The following is a 19,371-nucleotide window of genomic DNA, read 5'->3' on the forward strand; positions in this document are numbered from 1 at the left end:
AACCTTAAACTTACTGTTACAGTATAACATTATTCATTGTTCATAATTTCACAATGTACATGTATATTATGACTTAATAAATAGCATAATTACATACATATAATAGGAAAATATTAACGCACTATTGTATACGCAGTTATTTCAACCCCCAAACTAGAACAAACATTTTTTTTCAGAACAAAATTGAATACTCCTAACATTTTGATTTTCATATTTCTCAACATAAATTAATTTAAATTATGAGTTTGTTCTTTATACAAAATCTCACAATCTGCCCCTACCATCTCCATCCCTTCCCTCTTCTCTAACTCATTGGACTTAACCCCCTCCCCCTCCCTCTCCCCTTCAATTCTACTTATGGGGAAAGAAAATGGATTTTGGGACAGGTTTCTTTACTATATGTGACCTGCTATGGCAAAACCCAACACTTCATGGTAAAAATAAAAATTGAGTTCTTGGTATCATTGGAAAGAGTAAAGTATGACCTTTAAGATGATACCTCATTTAAAAAAATTGATTGAAATTTGACAAAGTTATTGTGATTTTTGTGATTTCAATCACCGGAAGTTGATTATGAGATATTGAGGTTTAAAGTTAAGAATTTGGTTCAATTTTCACACAAAAAACATGCATACATTCACTTCATAGCAACGGCATCAACCAAACAAGCTAAAGTCTTGTTATTTTACAGGCATACTAGACACATACCCAACTTACATTTCTGTTAAAACCATTAGATTTGGAAAAATATTAATAAAGTTATGATAATTTTTAAAAACAATAGAAAACAAAAGAATTTCAAAGTTTTTGTTATACTAGGCAAAGTTGATGGGAAAACGATTCCACGGTTTATTATGTTTCATCAGTACAGAATTTGTTCTTGTACACAAAATAGTAGCAGGTTACATCAATGTTGCAATAATAAAATGTAATAGTGCATTTTCTTAAAATTTATGCTTAATAATAGGCCTATTACAAAACCAGATGTAATAAAAATGATTTAAAAAAAATATATTAAAAATAAGATTGCAATAAAGTGAAATAACGAATTGCGTTGAACTTGAAACCCGTCAGAATCTATTTTTCAAATGATAATTACTGGAACAAATAAAGCGAGTTCAAAATGATTGATATTTTGTCATATTTAATAAAGGCTATGATATAAAGCATTAGTCTTAATCAAGACTATTTGAGAAAAAAAAAGATATCGTGTAAGTCACTCGACAACAGATAACCTATAATACATGTATTGTAAAAATATCCTGGTTCATTTAGGAATGTACAATAAAGTAACAGTTGAGACCATTTGACAGAGCTGTTGTCTTCTTGAGATAGAGATTAATAATGCAAAAATATTAATTTCAGTCAATCAGTATCAGATATAAAATATATTCTTTCATTATCAAAGTAAAGAAAAAACAATAACGAATCCCATAACAAATGCAATCTGACTAGTGACTACACTAATCATAAACTATTATGCATTAGTGCCCAAGAATTAATGATGAACAGTTTCGAATCTCTTGAGTTATCTTGTTTCATACAAAATTCACAGCCGAAGAGATCAATAGTATGTACATAGGATAAGACATGCCAAAGATGTGGCACTTTCTTTGTGTACGGAAATACGAAGGGCCAGGTTGTTGGGGGTCAACTGGATAATGCACTTGCTGTGCAAAGTCGAATCTGTAATGAAAAACTACAGGCTTGGAGTTCGCAGTCTTCTTCCCTAGCTTCTTGATGGAGAGCTCTATCGCGACTGCCTGTAAGGCTTGACAGGCTGTCCTGTAGAAGATGCTCCTCCTGCCTCCTGAGTGCCTCTGTCTTCTGTTCTTTAGGAACATTGACCTGCAGACATGAGGGAAAAAGCAAAACGAAACAAAAATCTCCTGATTAGTCAAATTTTCGCATCTACTATTTTTCTTTACAAAGTAAATATTTTTTGTTACACTACAATAGTAGATCATTCTCAAATGGAAAACACCAGCTCACAATAAAGTAAAAGTTGGTTGACTTGGAAGAAGAAAAGAGTAAATGTATTGTAGCAAATTTCATTTCATTAAAACACTTGAAATTTGGACAGAGCTTTGCAACGTTTTCCTAAGGATCTCAATTATAATATTTATTATGCTTGGTACAGTTTAGTGGTGAAGTATTTTTTTTAAAGCATATGTTAGGGTCTACTGATTAATGCTGCAAAATAGGAGAAAATATAATTAGCTTAGAATAAATGTAAGTATATTTTGCATTAAACTGCAGCTTGTACATAAACATCCAGTCCTTAGACATTATTATAAAGAAATACAAGTAAATAGTGACAGATCCAATTATACCTTATGGACTCTTGTTCGGCTACAGAGAATTGTTTGATACAGCGTCTTCGATTGAAGATACGGCAGTTGCATTTATTCACGCGGTCCTTCAGCGGTTCCAGATCAAGATCTACATGTATTTGTTGGGCCAGATTTGTAGCTGCTGCCGCCTCCTCCTCGTCATCAATGACAGGACCCGGTCCCAGTATGACGCTTTCATTGTCACTTGACAAATCCATAGGCTCCTCTGCATGCATCTGCCTCATCGACCCAATCGCTTTCATCGCCGCTTTCATCGCCGCTTTCACATGGCTCTGCTGGTCATGGACCTGCCTCCTCGAACTCATCAGACTCTGTTAAGTATAATTATAAAATAGAGATTCAAAAACTAATATCAACAAGTAGTCTAGACTCCGCAGAGATTTTTGTATAGGTATGAGATGCTTCATAAATCTAATAATAAATTTTAATTTAAATAATAGTGCACTTAAAATGTCTAATCTAGCTTTTGTTGCTCGAACATTTTGGCGAAACAAGTCTTTAATAAATAATATGGGCGTAGACCTAACTAAGTAACTTGAATACCTTTTTAATAATGATAATATTAATAAACCTACCAGAATCAGAGTCGGAGCTAGGAGACGAAGGAGTTCCTCTCTCGCCCGCGGCCGGGGGCTCGGCCCGGTCGGGTTCGCGAAGTAGTCAGCCAGGTGTTCGGTCAAGCCATGCACGGCATACCGCACGCCGATGCATCATTCAACAAAGAAGCGACGGTTTTATCCGTTAAATTCCTCTTTTTCCTCGACATTGTTCTAGCCACTCGATGAATACACGTATTTTGGCTATATCGTCATCCGAGTCACTGGGGACAAACTTGAGACGTACCTTATTTTCCAGCAATCTTTCTAAAGGATTCACGGTTGGGAGGTTGTCAAAGAAATCTATTGTCCACGATGCGAAGCTTCACACAGAACATTCCTACACGGGGGATTTCCTTCCACCACACATATTTGTATTGATGCAAAAAATACTGGCTAGGACACTATTTCAAACGACGTAATATTCTGTATTCTTAGTCTCTTTTCTATCATTCAATATGATAAATAATATGACTCAAAACACTATCAAACTGTCTATATATTCCTCGTGGTGTAAGTCCCCCTTACGTGTTAAGATCATCGAATTTCTCGTAGAAGGGGACTCGCACCACGAGGAGTATATTAGTCGTGGTGTAAGTCCCCTTCTATGGGAAATTTGATGATCATAACACGTAAAGGGGACTTACACCACGAGGAATATATAGACAGTTTTATAGTGTTTTTTAGTCAGATTCTTTTGATTTATTGATAAACTATAACAGCGAATATTCTTTTAACATCTCTAGGTAACTTCAATATAATCAAATAAAATGACTCAAAACACTATAAAACTGTCTATATATTCCTCGTGGTGCAAGTCCCCTTTACGTGTTATGATCATCAAATTTCTCGTAGAAGGGGACTCGGATCACGACTAATATACTCCTCGTGGTGCGAGTCCCCCTCTATGGGAAATTTGATGATCTTAACACGTAAAGGGGACTTACACCACGAGGAATATATAGACAGTTTTATAGTGTTTTTTTAGTCAGATTCTTTTGATTTATTGATAAACTATAACAGCGAATATTCTTTTAACATCTCTAGGTAACTTCAATATAATCAAATAAAATGACTCAAAACACTATAAAACTGTCTATATATTCCTCGTGGTGTAAGTCCCCTTTACGTGTTAAGATCATCAAATTTCCCATAGAGGGGGACTCGCACCACGAGGAGTATATTAGTCGTGGTGTAAGTCCCCTTCTATGGGAAATTCGATGATCTTAACACGTAAAGGGGACTTACACCACGAGGAATATATAGACAGTTTTATAGTGTTTTTTTAGTCAGATTCTTTTGATTTATTGATAAACTATAACAGCGAATATTCTTTTAACATCTCTAGGTAACTTCAATATAATCAAATAAAATGACTCAAAACACTATAAAACTGTCTATATATTCCTCGTGGTGCAAGTCCCCTTTACGTGTTATGATCATCAAATTTCTCGTAGAAGGGGACTCGGATCACGACTAATATACTCCTCGTGGTGCGAGTCTCCCTCTATGGGAAATTTGATGATCTTAACACGTAAGGGGGACTTACACCACGAGGAATATATAGACAGTTTTATAGTGTTTTTTTAGTCAGATTCTTTTGATTTATTGATAAACTATAACAGCGAATATTATTTTAACATCTCTAGGTAACTGTCTGAAAGTGGCAGTGTGGTCTTGAAGAGGAGGGAAATGAGGGGTATATAATATCAACGGGTTAATTGCCGTATCGTATTAATTTCGGAGGGGGGACTCGCACCACGAGGAGTATATTAGTCGTGGTGTAAGTCCCCTTCTATGGGAAATTTGATGATTTTAACACGTAAAGGGGACTTACACCACGAGGAATATATAGACAGTTTTATAGTGTTTTTTAGTCAGGTTCTTTTGATTTATTAATAATCTTTAACAGCGAACATTAATTTAACATCTCTAGGTAACTGTCTGAAAGTGGCAGTGTGGTCTTGAAGAGGAGGGAAATGAGGGTAGATAATATATCAACGGGTTAATTGCCGTATCGTATTAATTTCGGAGGGGGACTCGCACCACGAGGAGTATATTAGTCGTGGTGTAAGTCCCCTTCTATGGGAAATTTGATGATTTTAACATGTAAGGGGGACTTACACCACGAGGAATATATAGACAGTTTTATAATGTTTTTTAGTCAGATTCTTTTGATTTATTAATAAACTTTAACAGCGGATATTAATTTAACATCTCTAGGTATCTGTCTGAAAGTGGCAGTGTGGTCTTGAAGAGGAGGGAAATGAGGGGTAGATAATATCAACGGGTTAATTGCCGTCTCATATTAATTTCGGAGGGGGGACTCGCACCACGAGGAATATATAGACAGTTTAATAGTGTTTTACTTCAATCTTAATAGGCCTACTAGATAAATTGGCTCGACTAAATAAGGCAATAATATCATTTAATAAAATTATAATAAGTCATATTTCGTCTTCAATAACCGTTAAAGGCATGATGAAATCAATCAATATAATATTTATTCATTCAGCCTAATTAATGGTTGACTAAATAAATGTGAATTATAGTTTGCTTTATTTAGTGAAGGACTTTTATTAGGTTTACTAGATAAATTGGCTTGACTAAATAAAGCAATAATATAATTTTTAAAAATGATAATGAAAGTAATATTTCGTCTTCAATATCATACAGCCTAATCAGTGCTTGACTAAATAAATGTGAATTATAGTTTGCTTTATTCAGTGAAGGACTTCTAATAAGCCTACTAGATAAATTGGCTTGACTAAATAAAGCAATAATAATCATTACAAAAAATTATAATGAAAGTAATATTTCATCTTCAAAGGTACCATTAAACGCGCGCTTTGGTGGAAACAAATTTGGAAGGTAGACTCTAGGACATGTTTTTCAGATTAAAAAGTGTCTGTGGATCCGAGTCCCTGGGGACTTGGATCACGATAATGCCCGTATTTTACTTGATATATGAAACTCTAGCTCATTAAAAACAAACTTCTGAACAAGTTTTCGAAGAAAAAAGCTGGTGTTTCGATGCGAGAATTTGACCGCTGAGCAATCACAACAACAAGGCAATGACGTCATGTGCGAATATTGGCGAATCAAGTGTCTGGATTTGGATCACGTGGCTGGCAACAGGCATTTGTTTACGGCCTGCTTGACAGCTCATCGAAATGATGTCATCTTTCATGGCATTTTTCATTGGGCAATTTTATTTAGGACCGCCCAATATAACCATATTTGGAATAACCGATCCTTACTCGTTATTTTCGTACCAAATACGTCAGGGATCGACTCAAACGTGGTCAACTGAGAGGGAAAACAACAAGCGATGAATCGCGAACTTTCCCTTCTTTTGACCACATTGTTTCAACTAATTTCACTGGACAATGGAGCACATGATTAGATACAAAATATAATTAAAAATACTTCTAGATCGTTTTTTGAGTTCATTTTTTCTCTAAATCAATTTATAAAAAATAGACTTTCTGATCATGCAAAAATCTCAGTTGATCCCTAAATTCGAAATTTCATGTTCAAACGGGCCTACAGCACAATGGGATTTGCCGAGAAGCGTCGGGTTTTGCCGTAGCGGGTCACATATCGAAATGACTTACGCTGTTGCCTTCGTTCCACCTCCATAAAACTTCCCAGTTTTTCCATTATCTCAGATGCAGGGAAAAGTTACTTTCATCAATTCCAATTCATCTTCTTTGAAAACTGCGTTTAATTTCATCCACAGTTATAGATCATCCACAGTCATAGATGAAGTACGTTCTCTTACCATGAAAATCAAATACTTTACCAGAATTAATTGATTTACCAATTTTCCTTGATCAATTAATGTTATTCCAAAAATATCTCTTCCCACCTATACTTCTCTTGCGCAATGACCGATTACATTTAAATGTATGGATCGATTATATTACACAGCAGATGTAGATAAACGTTTCATGAAAACTGTTAGCAATAATAAGTTACAATAGTTTTTACAATTTATTAAAATTGTTGCATTTGATAGATAAAAGCAAATTTAAGATATTGTTTCAGCATTTGTTAAAGATACTAAGTTTTATGAAACAAAGCTTGTTTTATGTTTTAGAACACAAATATTAACCTGGAAAAAGTGCATAAATATGTAATGCTCTATATATAACAAAACGTGTATATTCCACGTCTAGCGGTAGACTCTCTCTCCCCCCCCCCCCCCGACTACCTGCTGTTCACTTACTAATCACACTACTCGGCTCTGAGTGGTTTCTACGACCTCCTGAAGGACGTGTTCCGCTTAGAGAGACACCCTTGTTACCCATTAGCCCGTGGACCACCATCTTTACAAGTATATTTTGTTTGTTAAAACTACTCATCACTTCTGATATTATTTTCATAAGTAGAGGTAATACTTTTATATTCATCTCTCTGGGCAACATTGTTTCATGATTCCTCGCTACATTCGATATGTAAGTAAGCCTACTTTGATTATTTTTCTCCCTTTTTTCCTTTTCTGTAATAATATCGTGTACAATTTTTCTTGTTTTGTCTTTAAAATTGGATTTTTTTTTGTTTATGTTTATTATAATTTTGAAGGGCAATATGTTAAACAATTCACTGTTTACTTCTAATCTCAATTTTTTGTTCCCTGTTAAGTTTGGTGACTGTATAGAATTATTTTATACCACTTTGGTGAATGTATGGGATTCTTTTATACAATTTTGAAAATGTGCAACTATGTCATCTATGTACGTATATCAGTCTTTGGACTGTTTTCTTTACAGGGATTTTCTTTATAAACCGAAATGAATGATGAATGAATATTACGAATGTTAGCAAATATGCACAGACTTGCTTAAAGAAGAACTTGATAGAATGCATGACTCGAGGAGAAAGCTAACACAAGGAACGTAATACATATAGATTACTTTGTAGATCTCACACATAATTATTATTAATAAAAACGTTTTATTTGGTATAAATAACAGAATTCTGAAGAAATAAATTTTTGTGATTTTTTTTATGTAGATAATTTATGAACAAGAAATAAAACCAATAATAGCTGGGGTGGTACATTTTTTTAAATGTATTCAAGTTTCAAGATTTAAAAAAAAATAATCAAAGTCTATACAAATATTTGGAATTATATATCCATTGCAAGCTTGTACAGCACAAACCGATAATAATATAGATAAAATCTATCAGGTCACAAAAACGAATAAAAATTGTATTAGAAAATTGTCTGATATATTTGTCATAGCCACGGACGCTTGCTAAATACATTTTGCCTTCAAATTGAAATTTATAGCTATTGAAATCAACTAACTTTATTTTGATATTCGTTTTTGTTTACAACTATTCCAAATCATTACGAAGAATTTACACGGACAAGCTGTATACATGCATTAAAGGTAGTGAAAGGGGAGGGGGTGGGGGCGCGTGTCCCAGGTAGAGGTTATAGAACCACCCAAGTTATAATATGACCGCCGAACTGACAGCGATCATCATGTGGATAGGAGGACTATTTTTCAGTATCCAGATTCGATACAAACCCTGCAGGCTATGAAAAACAAGGGGAAAAGTCTAGTATAATTGCAGAAATATCGGAGAAACTGACATTATTTAGATATATAGACATAATCGAGTGGATGCTTGCGCATAATGAACCACAGGGACTAAGCGACACACACAAAAAAAACCGGAATATATCTCAATTAACAAATCACATGTGTCATTTTATCAGCAATTATGGCAAATCAGTGGGAAACAACAGATAAAGGAAGATTCCTATTTCAGATCCGTTCTGATATAGCGAGACTTATTAACTTATCTGGATTTTGTAGAAAAGATAAAAGATTAAAATGAGAATAAGAAAATGCAAATTATAATCAATATTATAATATCAAACATAAAAAAGGCCTATGTAATTTTTGTCATGAGACTGAAACAATTGAATGTTATTTAATGGTCTGTAAGAAATATATACGAGAGAGGAAAAAAGTTGTTTTCAAGGCTGAAGCTAAAAAAAAGGAGTTTACATAATTTCTTGTGAAAGAACATCATCTGCACGCTCTGGTGGTTTTTTAATAAAAAGCCACAAGGGAGTTCACACCTACAAACAAAAAGTGAGGTTTAAAAAAAAAAAAAATCGATTCGAATAATTTCATAAATTTTCGCGATCCAATTCGCAGTAATTTTCAGAATAATCGCAATAGTTTGCCAGGCGCTTTGATTTTGTGTGAATGATATTGATTATTTAATCCCAGGATTCCGAGCGCGCGTACGGCGTCGAGACTCACGCATGCGCAGTTCGGACGTTCTTGCCGTCGAGCGAGTTCACGGTTGCAGTCTGAGCATGAGCAGATCAAGGTCATTGCAGAACAAATTGTGAAATACACGGAGACGAAGTACTGGATACGTGCTCATAAAAGTTATGTAATCGTTATTCATTCTTGCACATTCAGTACACCCCATGATACACAGGTGGAAGTATTCTTTCAAAAGGGGAAAACAAAGGCTATAGTATATAGCACCTCCGTCGCTGTAGGAGTGATTATTTCACAATGTACAAAGTGGGACCTCTTCATGTTTTGAAGATCTGTGGATATTCGGGGTCATTGCAGTAATGTGCTAACCGTGAACTGGTCTATTCTCCTGTGTGTGAATCCGGTGTGAATGTCGCAAACAAAAATCAACCTTTGCATCAATCAATCAATCAATCAATCAATCAATCGATCAATCAATCAATCAACAAAAACAACCTTTGCATCAATCAATCAATCAATCAATCGCGTTCCAATTCGATAAATGTTATGTGTGAACGCCCCTAATGCAGCTGGCGAGTTATAACTAACTTTGCCAAGGTGATGTAAAGAGCAAGTTATATGATTTTTTTATATGTTTGGTTTTTGTTGTTAATTATAATGTATACACGTCTAAAGGCCAATGTTTATTTTGTATTTGTATTATTTCACGTTCGTCTTCACTCTCTCAGAAAGGAAGAAAAAGGAAAAGTATAGTTTAGCACTGCACAGTTAACCTTTACTCGCACCCAGTTCACGGTCGACACCTAAATTATTGCCCACATCATCAATTGAACGGAAGCTGTGAAACTCACTGAATCAATATTTGAGCCAGAGAAAAAGAAACAGCGCCAGCTATAATCATCATTGATGAATAACTCCAGAATCAGTCATAGCCAGGCGGAAATAATTTTTTTCCCAGATTGGACAGCCTTATAACCCAACAACAACAACAACAACAACAATAACAATAGTGGCAGTTGAAGGGTGCACAAACGAAAAAGAAAGGGGTTGCAATAAATGCCAACAAAAAGAGAGGAAGAAAAAGGGGAGAAATTAAATTAAATTCATGATCCATTTTAATAAGGGCGATCCACCCCTTGTGTCCATTAATTTGTGTGAAAGCAAAAAAAATAAGATAAACAGAAAGGCGAACGTTTAATATGAATCAGATCAATGATAAGAAAGCTAAGGATGATTTAAATATGAAATCACTAAGTATATGCGAATCTCAAATTGGCAGTTTGGCCAGTGGATTGTGACGTAGTCGCGGATAACTCTCCCGGTTGTAGTGTACACAAATTTCATTAAGTTATTTTTTGTCTCCTAAGTGCCTTCTCCCTTGGGGAACTTCACAAAATTAGTTTGGTAAGCATATTTATATAAGTCATTTAAAGAGAAATCCTGAGTAATACATTTTTGAAAAATGGACATTTTAGTCAAATGAGAAAGTTGTTCTCCACTACATCACAGATTCATTACCCATTCAGCCACTTTGAAGAGCCCATTCTTATAACTTTCATAAATTCACAAATTTCACCAGTCTACTTTTTCATTTTCTGCTTTCATCTACAGTAGTTTTCTATCAAGATTATATTTGCTTTTAAAGATTATGCGCCCCTCTTACGCAGGGTAAATAGGATAAAGGTTTTGAGAGTTTAAGCCGCGAATGGTTTCTTAAGTTTCTTCGCATGTGCTCCAGAATCTCGTAATTTCACCCGCCAATATCAATTATATATTTTAAATAATACTTTAAAGGGTCGTTACATTTTCATACTTGTTGCCTTGCTCCTTATTGCGCCTCAATAAACCGCAGTGTAAACAAAGATGGCATTGAGGAAGGTTCTGTTTTTGAAAAAATCCTCACTGTCTGTTACCTTGCTAAATTCTTAATTTGAATATATTCCTCCAGATAATTCGTTAATTCTAGACCACAGATGAAGAAGCATTGAATTATTAACCTACAGCTTTAGTGCGGTCATACACATAGGGCTCCAAGAGCCGGGGGGAGGGGGCTCCCCGAAGATTTTTAGAGTCCCAATTTGTGCATGAATTTACCTTTATTGATCAAGTGAGTCGTTTTGGAAGAAAGACAAATCATCGTGAACAATTACAGCCGGATAAGTACCCGTGGACTATTACTCATATAGGCAACTGTCCCCTGACCTCTGAAAACTACCCGGAGAGCCAATCCCGATCAAAAACTATCACCTAATTCAATTCCACCCTAGTCCAGATTCTTTCCCTTTTTATATTTATGTTTTATTCTTTAGTTATCTTTGTCCTCCTCGGATAATTATCCGGGTCCCGAGGATATTGTCCTTGTATATTGGTGGTTACTAAAGATAGTTCTATTTTTACGATGGGTGGGGTGGACGGTGGACAGTGATATTATCCTGAAAATGCCCACTGGTATATAGATGGAATCAGCGTGCTGATAAAATAATAATGGACGTTTCCGAAAATACCAACCAATAACTATTTTGATCACTTTCCTAAAATTTACGTGAAACAAAATTCTGATTCTACTGAGTTTCGTCCATTAAATCGCCCGTCCCTTTTCGCATCTCAGTCTCATTAATTCGTATTGGTATTGTACTTACAAAACAGAAAGCAATTGATGCTATATTCATGGGTGTCGACCCCGGGGGGGATGGGGGGGGGGGTATATCCCCCCCCCCCAATATTTTAGGTGGGGGGATGGCCTGTACAATCTTCATGGGTGTCGACCCCGGGGGGGATGGGGGGGGGGGATATATCCCCCCCCCCCAATATTTTAGGTGGGGGGATGGCCTGTACAATCACCCCCCCCCCCCAAATAATTCACCATCAAAAAAAAAAAAAAATGAAGAGAAAAATTAAGGATGAGAGCCCGATGAGAGTAGTTAATGGTTATTACTCGCAAGATGACCATCAATATACACATTTTGCTATCTCATTTTCATAATACATACATATATACGAAGTAAATAAGACAACCGTATATGAGACAAGAATAAATTGAATTCTCGCTCATACGGCTTCATCAGGAATTGACGAATTTATTCAATTTGTTCAATCAACAGCATCATAGAAATGCAGTGCGCGAAATGCAAAGACGCAGCGTCAAAAAGCAACGAGCTGAATGTTAAGCGCGAAGCGCAAAAATAGCAATCTGCAATGCACATCAGACAATCCTGGACAGTGTAAACATAGATGAACTCTGTGACAATTTCGTGATGAGATCGGAGACAAGGAGAAAGATTTTCGGACATTAGTATGACTTATAAAAAAGTTCTCTAATTGTTATGTTGTTTCCGTTCACCCTTTTTAAAATTCACGTCATTGTATCTTTATTTTTGTTTTGTTCACTCATTTTATTTCCTGATATTTCCTAAAAGATTTTTCATTTTTGGAGAAAGATTATTATGTCACAACTTATTTGTAACACAAATTATTTTCAGTAGGGAAACTGAATTCAGACAAGGATTAATATAGAGAACAGTACAACGAATCGTCTTCTTTCTCTAATAATTCAGTGAAAAGGGCAAAGCTGTTAGGGGGCAACTGAATTCAGACGTGGATTAAGCGTAATAATCAAATGAAACGTCAGAGTACACGATACAACGAAGCGTCTTCTTTTACGAATAATTTAATGAAACGTGAAAGCTTACGCGCTAAGCGCGGAATGGGCGAAAATTAATACAGACAAGGATTAAGAGCAATAATTTATTGAAACGTTAAAGCTTCCGCGGTAGGGAGGGAAACTGAGTTCATGAAGGACACGATACAAAAAATCGTCTTCTTTCACTAATGTGCAAGCTTCCGCGCTTCGCGCAGGAATAGTCGAAAATGAATTCAGACAAGGATTAAGAGTCGAGAATGGTACATAGGATCGTCTTCTTTCTTTAATCATCTAATGAAACATCAGAGCTTCCGCGCTACGCGTGGGGAAGGGGGGATTTGATTCAAACATTAAGGATTAAGAGTCGAGAATGGTACGTCGAATCGTCTTCTTTCTTTAATAATCTGATGAAACGTCAGAGCTTCCGCGCTACGCGCGGAGGAAGGGGAACTTGATTCAAACAAGGATTAAGAGTCGAGAACGGTCCAACGAATCGTCTTCTTTCTCTTATAATTTAGTGAAATGTCAAAGCGGAGAAACTGAATTCATGAAGGACACGATACAACAAATCGTCTTCTTTCTCTAATGTGAAAGCTTCTGCGCTTCGCGCAGGAATGGGCGAAAATGAATTCAGACAAGGATTAAGAGTTGAGAATGGTACATCGAATCGTCTTCTGTCTTTAATAATCTAATGAAACGTCAGGGCTCCGCGCTATGCGCGGAGGAAGGGGAACTTGATTCAAACAAGGATTAAGAGTCGAGAACGGTCCAACGAATCGTCTTCTTTCTTTAATAATTTAGTGAAACGTCAAAGCTTCCGCGCTTCGCGGGGGGGGGGGGGGGAACTCCCCCTCCCTGCACGCAACCCCCTAGGGACCGCGCTTCGCGTGCTCACTACCGCCTCCTAAAATGAAATCCTGGCTACGCGCTTGGGAGGGGTGCAACTTGCCACACGCTTCTACCTCTTGATTGCCGAAAATATTTTGGCACCTATCATCCCCCCCCCCAGCCACGGATACAAATCGACACCCTTGGCTATATTCATGATCTTGTAAATAGTAAGTTATTTACTACACATAGCTGTGACGCAGAGCTGATTCCGCATTGCAACATTATGTTATAACACTCAAGATATAAACAAAAATGCATTACCTTGCATTCAATTGTGTATTCCAATACTAGTATACATGTCTCCAGTTCATGTCGGATAAAGAATGTAGAAAGCAATATGCAGTTTTATAAATATTAACAAGTCACAACGTATCCTTGTCGTATAACATCTAATATACGTGGCGGCGTGGCGCTGTAGTTTCTATTCTCGTGAAATTAGACTTTGGTCCTTGCAAGCACGAAGCCAAAATAGACAAAGGAAAGGTTGTGACGATACAGTTCAATATCAACGGAAATATAAAAGGAAACATTACATTCACAACTATATCACCACAGTCCATTGAACTCTTGGTGCAATCCTTGAAATTCAATTGGGCCGGCCGGGAGGGGGTGGGGGCAGGCGCGGATCCAGGATTTCTGAGGGGGGGGGGGCCCAAATTTGAAATTATGCGAGCAAAATATTGGAACGTTATGGTAACGCCGGCAGTGGCGAAATGAGCAAAACGTTTGGGGACGGGGGGGGGGGGGGACAAAAAAAATCTGCACCACCCCACTCTTACACGCAGGCCCCGCTGAACGTTTCTCTAAATAGGTGGGGGGGGGGGGGTAGGTATCTACGATCAGGTAGAGGGTTGCGTAAATTGACGTGAGGTCTAGGGGCGAAGCCCAGCGGGGATCAAGGGGTGGAGCCCCCAGAAGCTCAGGGGGTATAGGCATTTAATAACGGTTAGATGAGCATATTTTGATACCTTATTTGTGACACTTGCTGGACATAAATTGGAGTGGGGTCCAGTAGGCGGAGCCCCCAGAAGCTCAGGGGTTTTATACATTAAATTACCGTCAGATGAGCATATCTTTATACCTTATTTGTGACACTGACAGGTCACGAATTGGTGTTGCGTCAAGGGGGCGGAGCCCCGGAAGCTCAGGGTTTTGGGGCAATAAATTAAGGTCAGATGAGCATATTTTTATACCCTATTTGTGATACTGGCAGGTCACGAATTAGCGTTAGGTCCAGGGGGTGGAGCTTCAGAAGCTCAGGGGGTATAGGCATTTAATTACGGTCAGATGAGCATATTTTGATGCCTTTATTTGTGACACTGACAGGTGACAAATTGGCGTGGGGTCGGAGCGGTGCCCCCTGAGGCTCAGGGGTTTTAGGTAAGAGATTGTGGTCAGATGAGCATCCAGGGGCCCGCCTTAGGGCCATTGGTTGGGTTCAGGGGTTTAGGCATTTAATTACGGTAAGATACCTTGTTTGTGACACTGGCAGGTCACTCATTGGCGTGGGGTCCATGGGGCGGAGCCCCCAGAATCCCAGGGGTTAATAGGCATTTCATTACGGTCAGATGAACATATCTTGATATCTTATTTATGACACCGGCAGGACACTTATTGGCGTGAGGTCCAGGGGGCCGAGACCCCAGAAGCTCAGGGGATTTCATTTAAGCATTACATTGCCGTCAGATTTGCATCAAGGGGTCCGCTTTAGGGCCCTCGGTGGGGTTCAGGGGGCAGAGCCACCGGAAATCAAGGGGTTTTAGGCATTTAATTACTGTCAGATGAGCACATTTTTATACCTTATTTGTGACACTGGCAGGTCACTATTTGAAGTGGGGTCCAGGGTGCGGAGCCCCACAGGAGGTCAGGGGGTTTAGGCATTTAATCACGGTCAGATGAGCAAATTTGGACACCATTTTGTGACAAAGGCAGGTCACTATGTTTTCTTTCTTTCTTTATGGATTTGCCATTTTCCAAAGGGGAAGCAAGGGCCTTTTACCCCTCCCACAGAGCAACAACTTGTTAGCGGGAAAGTTGCAACTGATATCATCCTTCTTTTCTTTTCTTCTTCCTCTTTTTTTCCTTCCCTTTATCTCCTCTTTTCCTTTTTTCTTTCCCTTTCCTTCATTCTCTCTTGTTTTTTGGTGGAGGGGGGGGGGGGGGGGGTAACAGCTGGGAGGCAAGCTCTTCCCGATCTCCTTCTTTTTCCCCCTCTTCTTTTCTTCTTCCACTTCTTTCTTTCCCTTTCTCTTATCTTTCCCTTCTTTTCCTTCTCTCTCCCTCTCTCTCTTTTTTTGCGGGGGGGGGGCAGATTGGGGATAACTCCGTTTTTAGTGGAAATCCACTCTCAATAGGGTTCGATCACTACTTGGGAGAAGTTTCGAATCCCAAGAATCGTTCCCAAATCAAATAAAAATGGAGACATATTGTGATGGGAGATGTTTTCTGAAGTTTTTTTATTCACTAAATAGCTGAAGAGGTTATTTTCTCCCTATTTTTGATAAGCTTTCACTTGCTGTGCTGCAAGCTTATTTAAAACTCTGTCGTAGCTGGCGCTGTGACAGAAAGTGACAAAGATTTACACCAATTATACTCACATACCAACAGAGACTATGATAAATTAAAAGGACCTTTTCTTCAACGTACGATCCTATTCTACTACCTCGTTGAACTGCATCAAGGTCGTACTTATTTTCATTTTCCTTTATCCATTTTTGAATCTAACTTTTGTAAATTATGGAAGTTATTAATTTTTAAAACGCCTATCAATGTATTTCTCATTCCTTGTTGAAATGAAGAGGCAATACAAGTTTAAAGGAGAACTAACCCCCCCCCCCCATAACAACTTTGTTTGTTCTGGGAGATTTATTGCATTACTGACCTTCAACCTACATGATACCCCACCAATATGTATGAGAAAGGCATAAAACAAGAATAAAGGACAATTTCTCAGCAAGACATGGGCATCGTCATTTTCTTGATTGCATGACGTGCTAAGCGGAATCGTTTATCAACTAAATGTATTCAAATTTATGGACGCTTCCTTCCCTGGTGTTAGTGGTGTTGAAGCATTTCATTCACTTGCCTATTCTTTAAACTATAATTGCCAGAAGGCAAATTGCATAACTAAGTTAGTGCTGTTCTGCGGTGAAGGTTTCGCATAAATGAAATAGATTTTTTACCATGCTAAAAGGCATAACATCATGTCAAAAAATCTTCATTTATCTTCTGTGTGCCCATGCCTTGAGCCATAATACATGGTCGTACAGAGAATTTTTTCATGTTGGGGACCGGGGTAAAATGCTATGAATTATTGAAAATTTATTGCATTTTGTAATATTTTTATATATGTGGGAACTGCCCCCTACCCTAGCCCCGCTGCGTACAGTCATGGTTCAGTGGCCAATCAATGGCCTCGTAACTGTGAAGGCCCAGTATCAAAACCGTGTCGATGTGTTATATTTAGTGCCCTTTTGTGGGGCATTAATCCTCATTACTGTCATTTATGACTTAAGGGCGTAGGTCCCCTAGTTGATAAGCATAGTAGCATACACATGCTTTATTAGTCACGCAAAAAAAAAAAACACTGGCAAATTATTATTCAATAAAATCTGAGAATGTATACTATTATCTAGATCTATGAGAATAAATTATTGTCAAAATTATTCCATAATTAGGGGTAAAAAAAATATTCGAACTATATGAGCGACAGTGTATTTACAAGTGCTCCTTTTCCATCAAAAGAAAACAAAATTTGGTTAGTGCTCCCTCAATCTTTTAATAACGCTCCGCCGCTTCAGCCTAAGTTTTGAATTCTAAATTGGTTATGAAATATATAATACAATATTTATTAATTGCCTCTAGTTATTTTATTTTCTTAATGATGAAATCCGCTCTCACACTCTCATAATATGCTCTATATTTCAGCCATGCAATGGCAACCCCCAAACATCAAGAGAGAGGCAATTCATCCTGTAACAATGACAGAAGCAACAATGAAGGGAGATGGAAGGTAAATAATGAGGGGTGTCAAAAGTCGCATGATAACATTGGGGAGATGGTGAAATATATTGGTGAAAAAAATCCTACCAGCTTCTAGAATTAGGAATAGCCTTTAGTCCTTCGAGACTCACTTTGGGCAAGCCGTCGAGGGTTGGAAGGGGAGGGGGGGGGGGGAGAAGCAATCTTTTATTCGAGAATACTTATGGGTGGGTTCCCCGGAAAAATCCAAGGGAATCCTCCCCCTTTAATAAAAAATATGAGGTGTGTGACTCTTATTGCCATTAAAAGGCTTTCGTGCAGTGGAAAAAAAGCTTGTCTAATATTTTATTAATTTTGTTATATTCGACAGGTGTCCGTGAGTGGTCCACAATCGAGTTTCCAGGTTAAGTTCACGCTCAATCAATCCTCGGACCAACGAGGAATGAAGATAGAAATTATGTTGGATGTGAAGGTAAGAGACTAGAGAAAAGGGTACTTGAATGAGTGTAAACACTAGAAAATGATTTCATGCAATAATACTAGTCTAACAAATTTCCTGGAAATGACAGATAAATGTTATGAAAAATGACTTGCTTGCTGAGCCAACAAAATGTTTACATTTAAAACAGAGCAAAAGGAACGAATTATACAAGGGGCAGAAATTTAAAAGTTGATATTGTAGTCAGGCGCGTACGCAGGGGGGGGGGTTAAACCCCCCCTTTTGGTATTTTTTTATGTGTGTATTTTTCCGAACCCCCCTTTGTTTTTGTTTTTGTTTTTGTTTTTGTTTTTTTAATTATATAATTTTTTTTTTAAATTATGCCCATGGCTGACCAAAAAATGTTGACCTTACCCCCCCCCCCCTCAACGAAGAAAAATGTCAAATTTTCAAATTTCGAGACCAAAAAAAAAAGGGGGGGTCCTCTTACCCCCCCCCCCCCCTGAATTTAGACAAGGATTAAGAGTCGAGAACGCTACAACGAATCGTCTTCTTTCTCTAATAATTTCATGAAACATCAAAGCCCTCCCTGCACCCATCTCCTAGGGAGCGCGCTTCGTGCGCTCTGTAAGTGATTCGCGGGCTCACTACCGCCCCCCTAAAATAAAATCCATGCTACGCGCTTGAGAGGATAATAACCCAGATAGAAAGCCCATATGGGACCCACATGGGTCCCATATTCTCTCAAATGTTATCTTTATTGAGGGTGACTTGAAAAAGTTAATATGGAAGGGAGGGGTGCAACCTGCCACACGCTTCTACCTCTTGGTTGCTTTGATCCATTGCCGAAAATATTTTGGCACCTTTCACCCCCCCCCCCCCAACCACGGGTACAAATCGACACCGTCGACTATACGTATTAAAATGTAATCATTTTCTCTTTCATTTCTAAAGGAAGGAGATACATTAGAAAGGGTGCTGGTGCTGCCAGTTAGTGCGCAGCCCACCGACGAAGATGGAAACAGCGATGCGGAACAAGAAACTGGGTCGTACAGACCTGATGAAGCAATGACGGAGATTGTAAGCAGAGCTTCATTTACCTATGGCTATGTTTTAATGATCCGTTCACGGAAAAAAATATTAATCAGTCTCGGAGTTTAATCATGGCATGAATGGTGTTGGGTGGTTATTGATAATTATGTTCAGGCAGGGA

General features: G+C 37.9%; 1 protein-coding gene and 1 long non-coding RNA gene across 2 annotated transcripts; one reads left to right on the top strand and one right to left on the bottom strand.

The window, feature by feature from the left end:
• Positions 1–804: 804 nt before the first annotated feature.
• Positions 805–3,146, bottom strand: LOC582887. Its single transcript, XM_011675345.2, has 3 exons — positions 2,930–3,146; positions 2,334–2,665; positions 805–1,848 (listed from the first exon to the last, which is right to left on the bottom strand). Exons 2-3 carry the CDS (start codon positions 2,657–2,659, stop codon positions 1,539–1,541), a joined length of 636 nt encoding a protein of 211 aa, XP_011673647.2. The 5' UTR covers positions 2,660–2,665; positions 2,930–3,146; the 3' UTR covers positions 805–1,538.
• Positions 3,147–4,116: 970 nt separating this feature from the next.
• LOC115919919 lies at positions 4,117–5,279 on the top strand. The gene is made up of 2 exons (XR_004062053.1): positions 4,117–4,298; positions 4,600–5,279. It is a non-coding gene; the product is annotated as an uncharacterized LOC115919919 (long non-coding RNA).
• Positions 5,280–19,371: the final 14,092 nt, after the last annotated feature.

Source organism: Strongylocentrotus purpuratus, unplaced genomic scaffold (genome assembly GCF_000002235.5).
Source record: "Strongylocentrotus purpuratus isolate Spur 01 unplaced genomic scaffold, Spur_5.0 spur5_scaffold_7, whole genome shotgun sequence".
Lineage (NCBI taxonomy): Eukaryota > Metazoa > Echinodermata > Echinoidea > Camarodonta > Strongylocentrotidae > Strongylocentrotus > Strongylocentrotus purpuratus.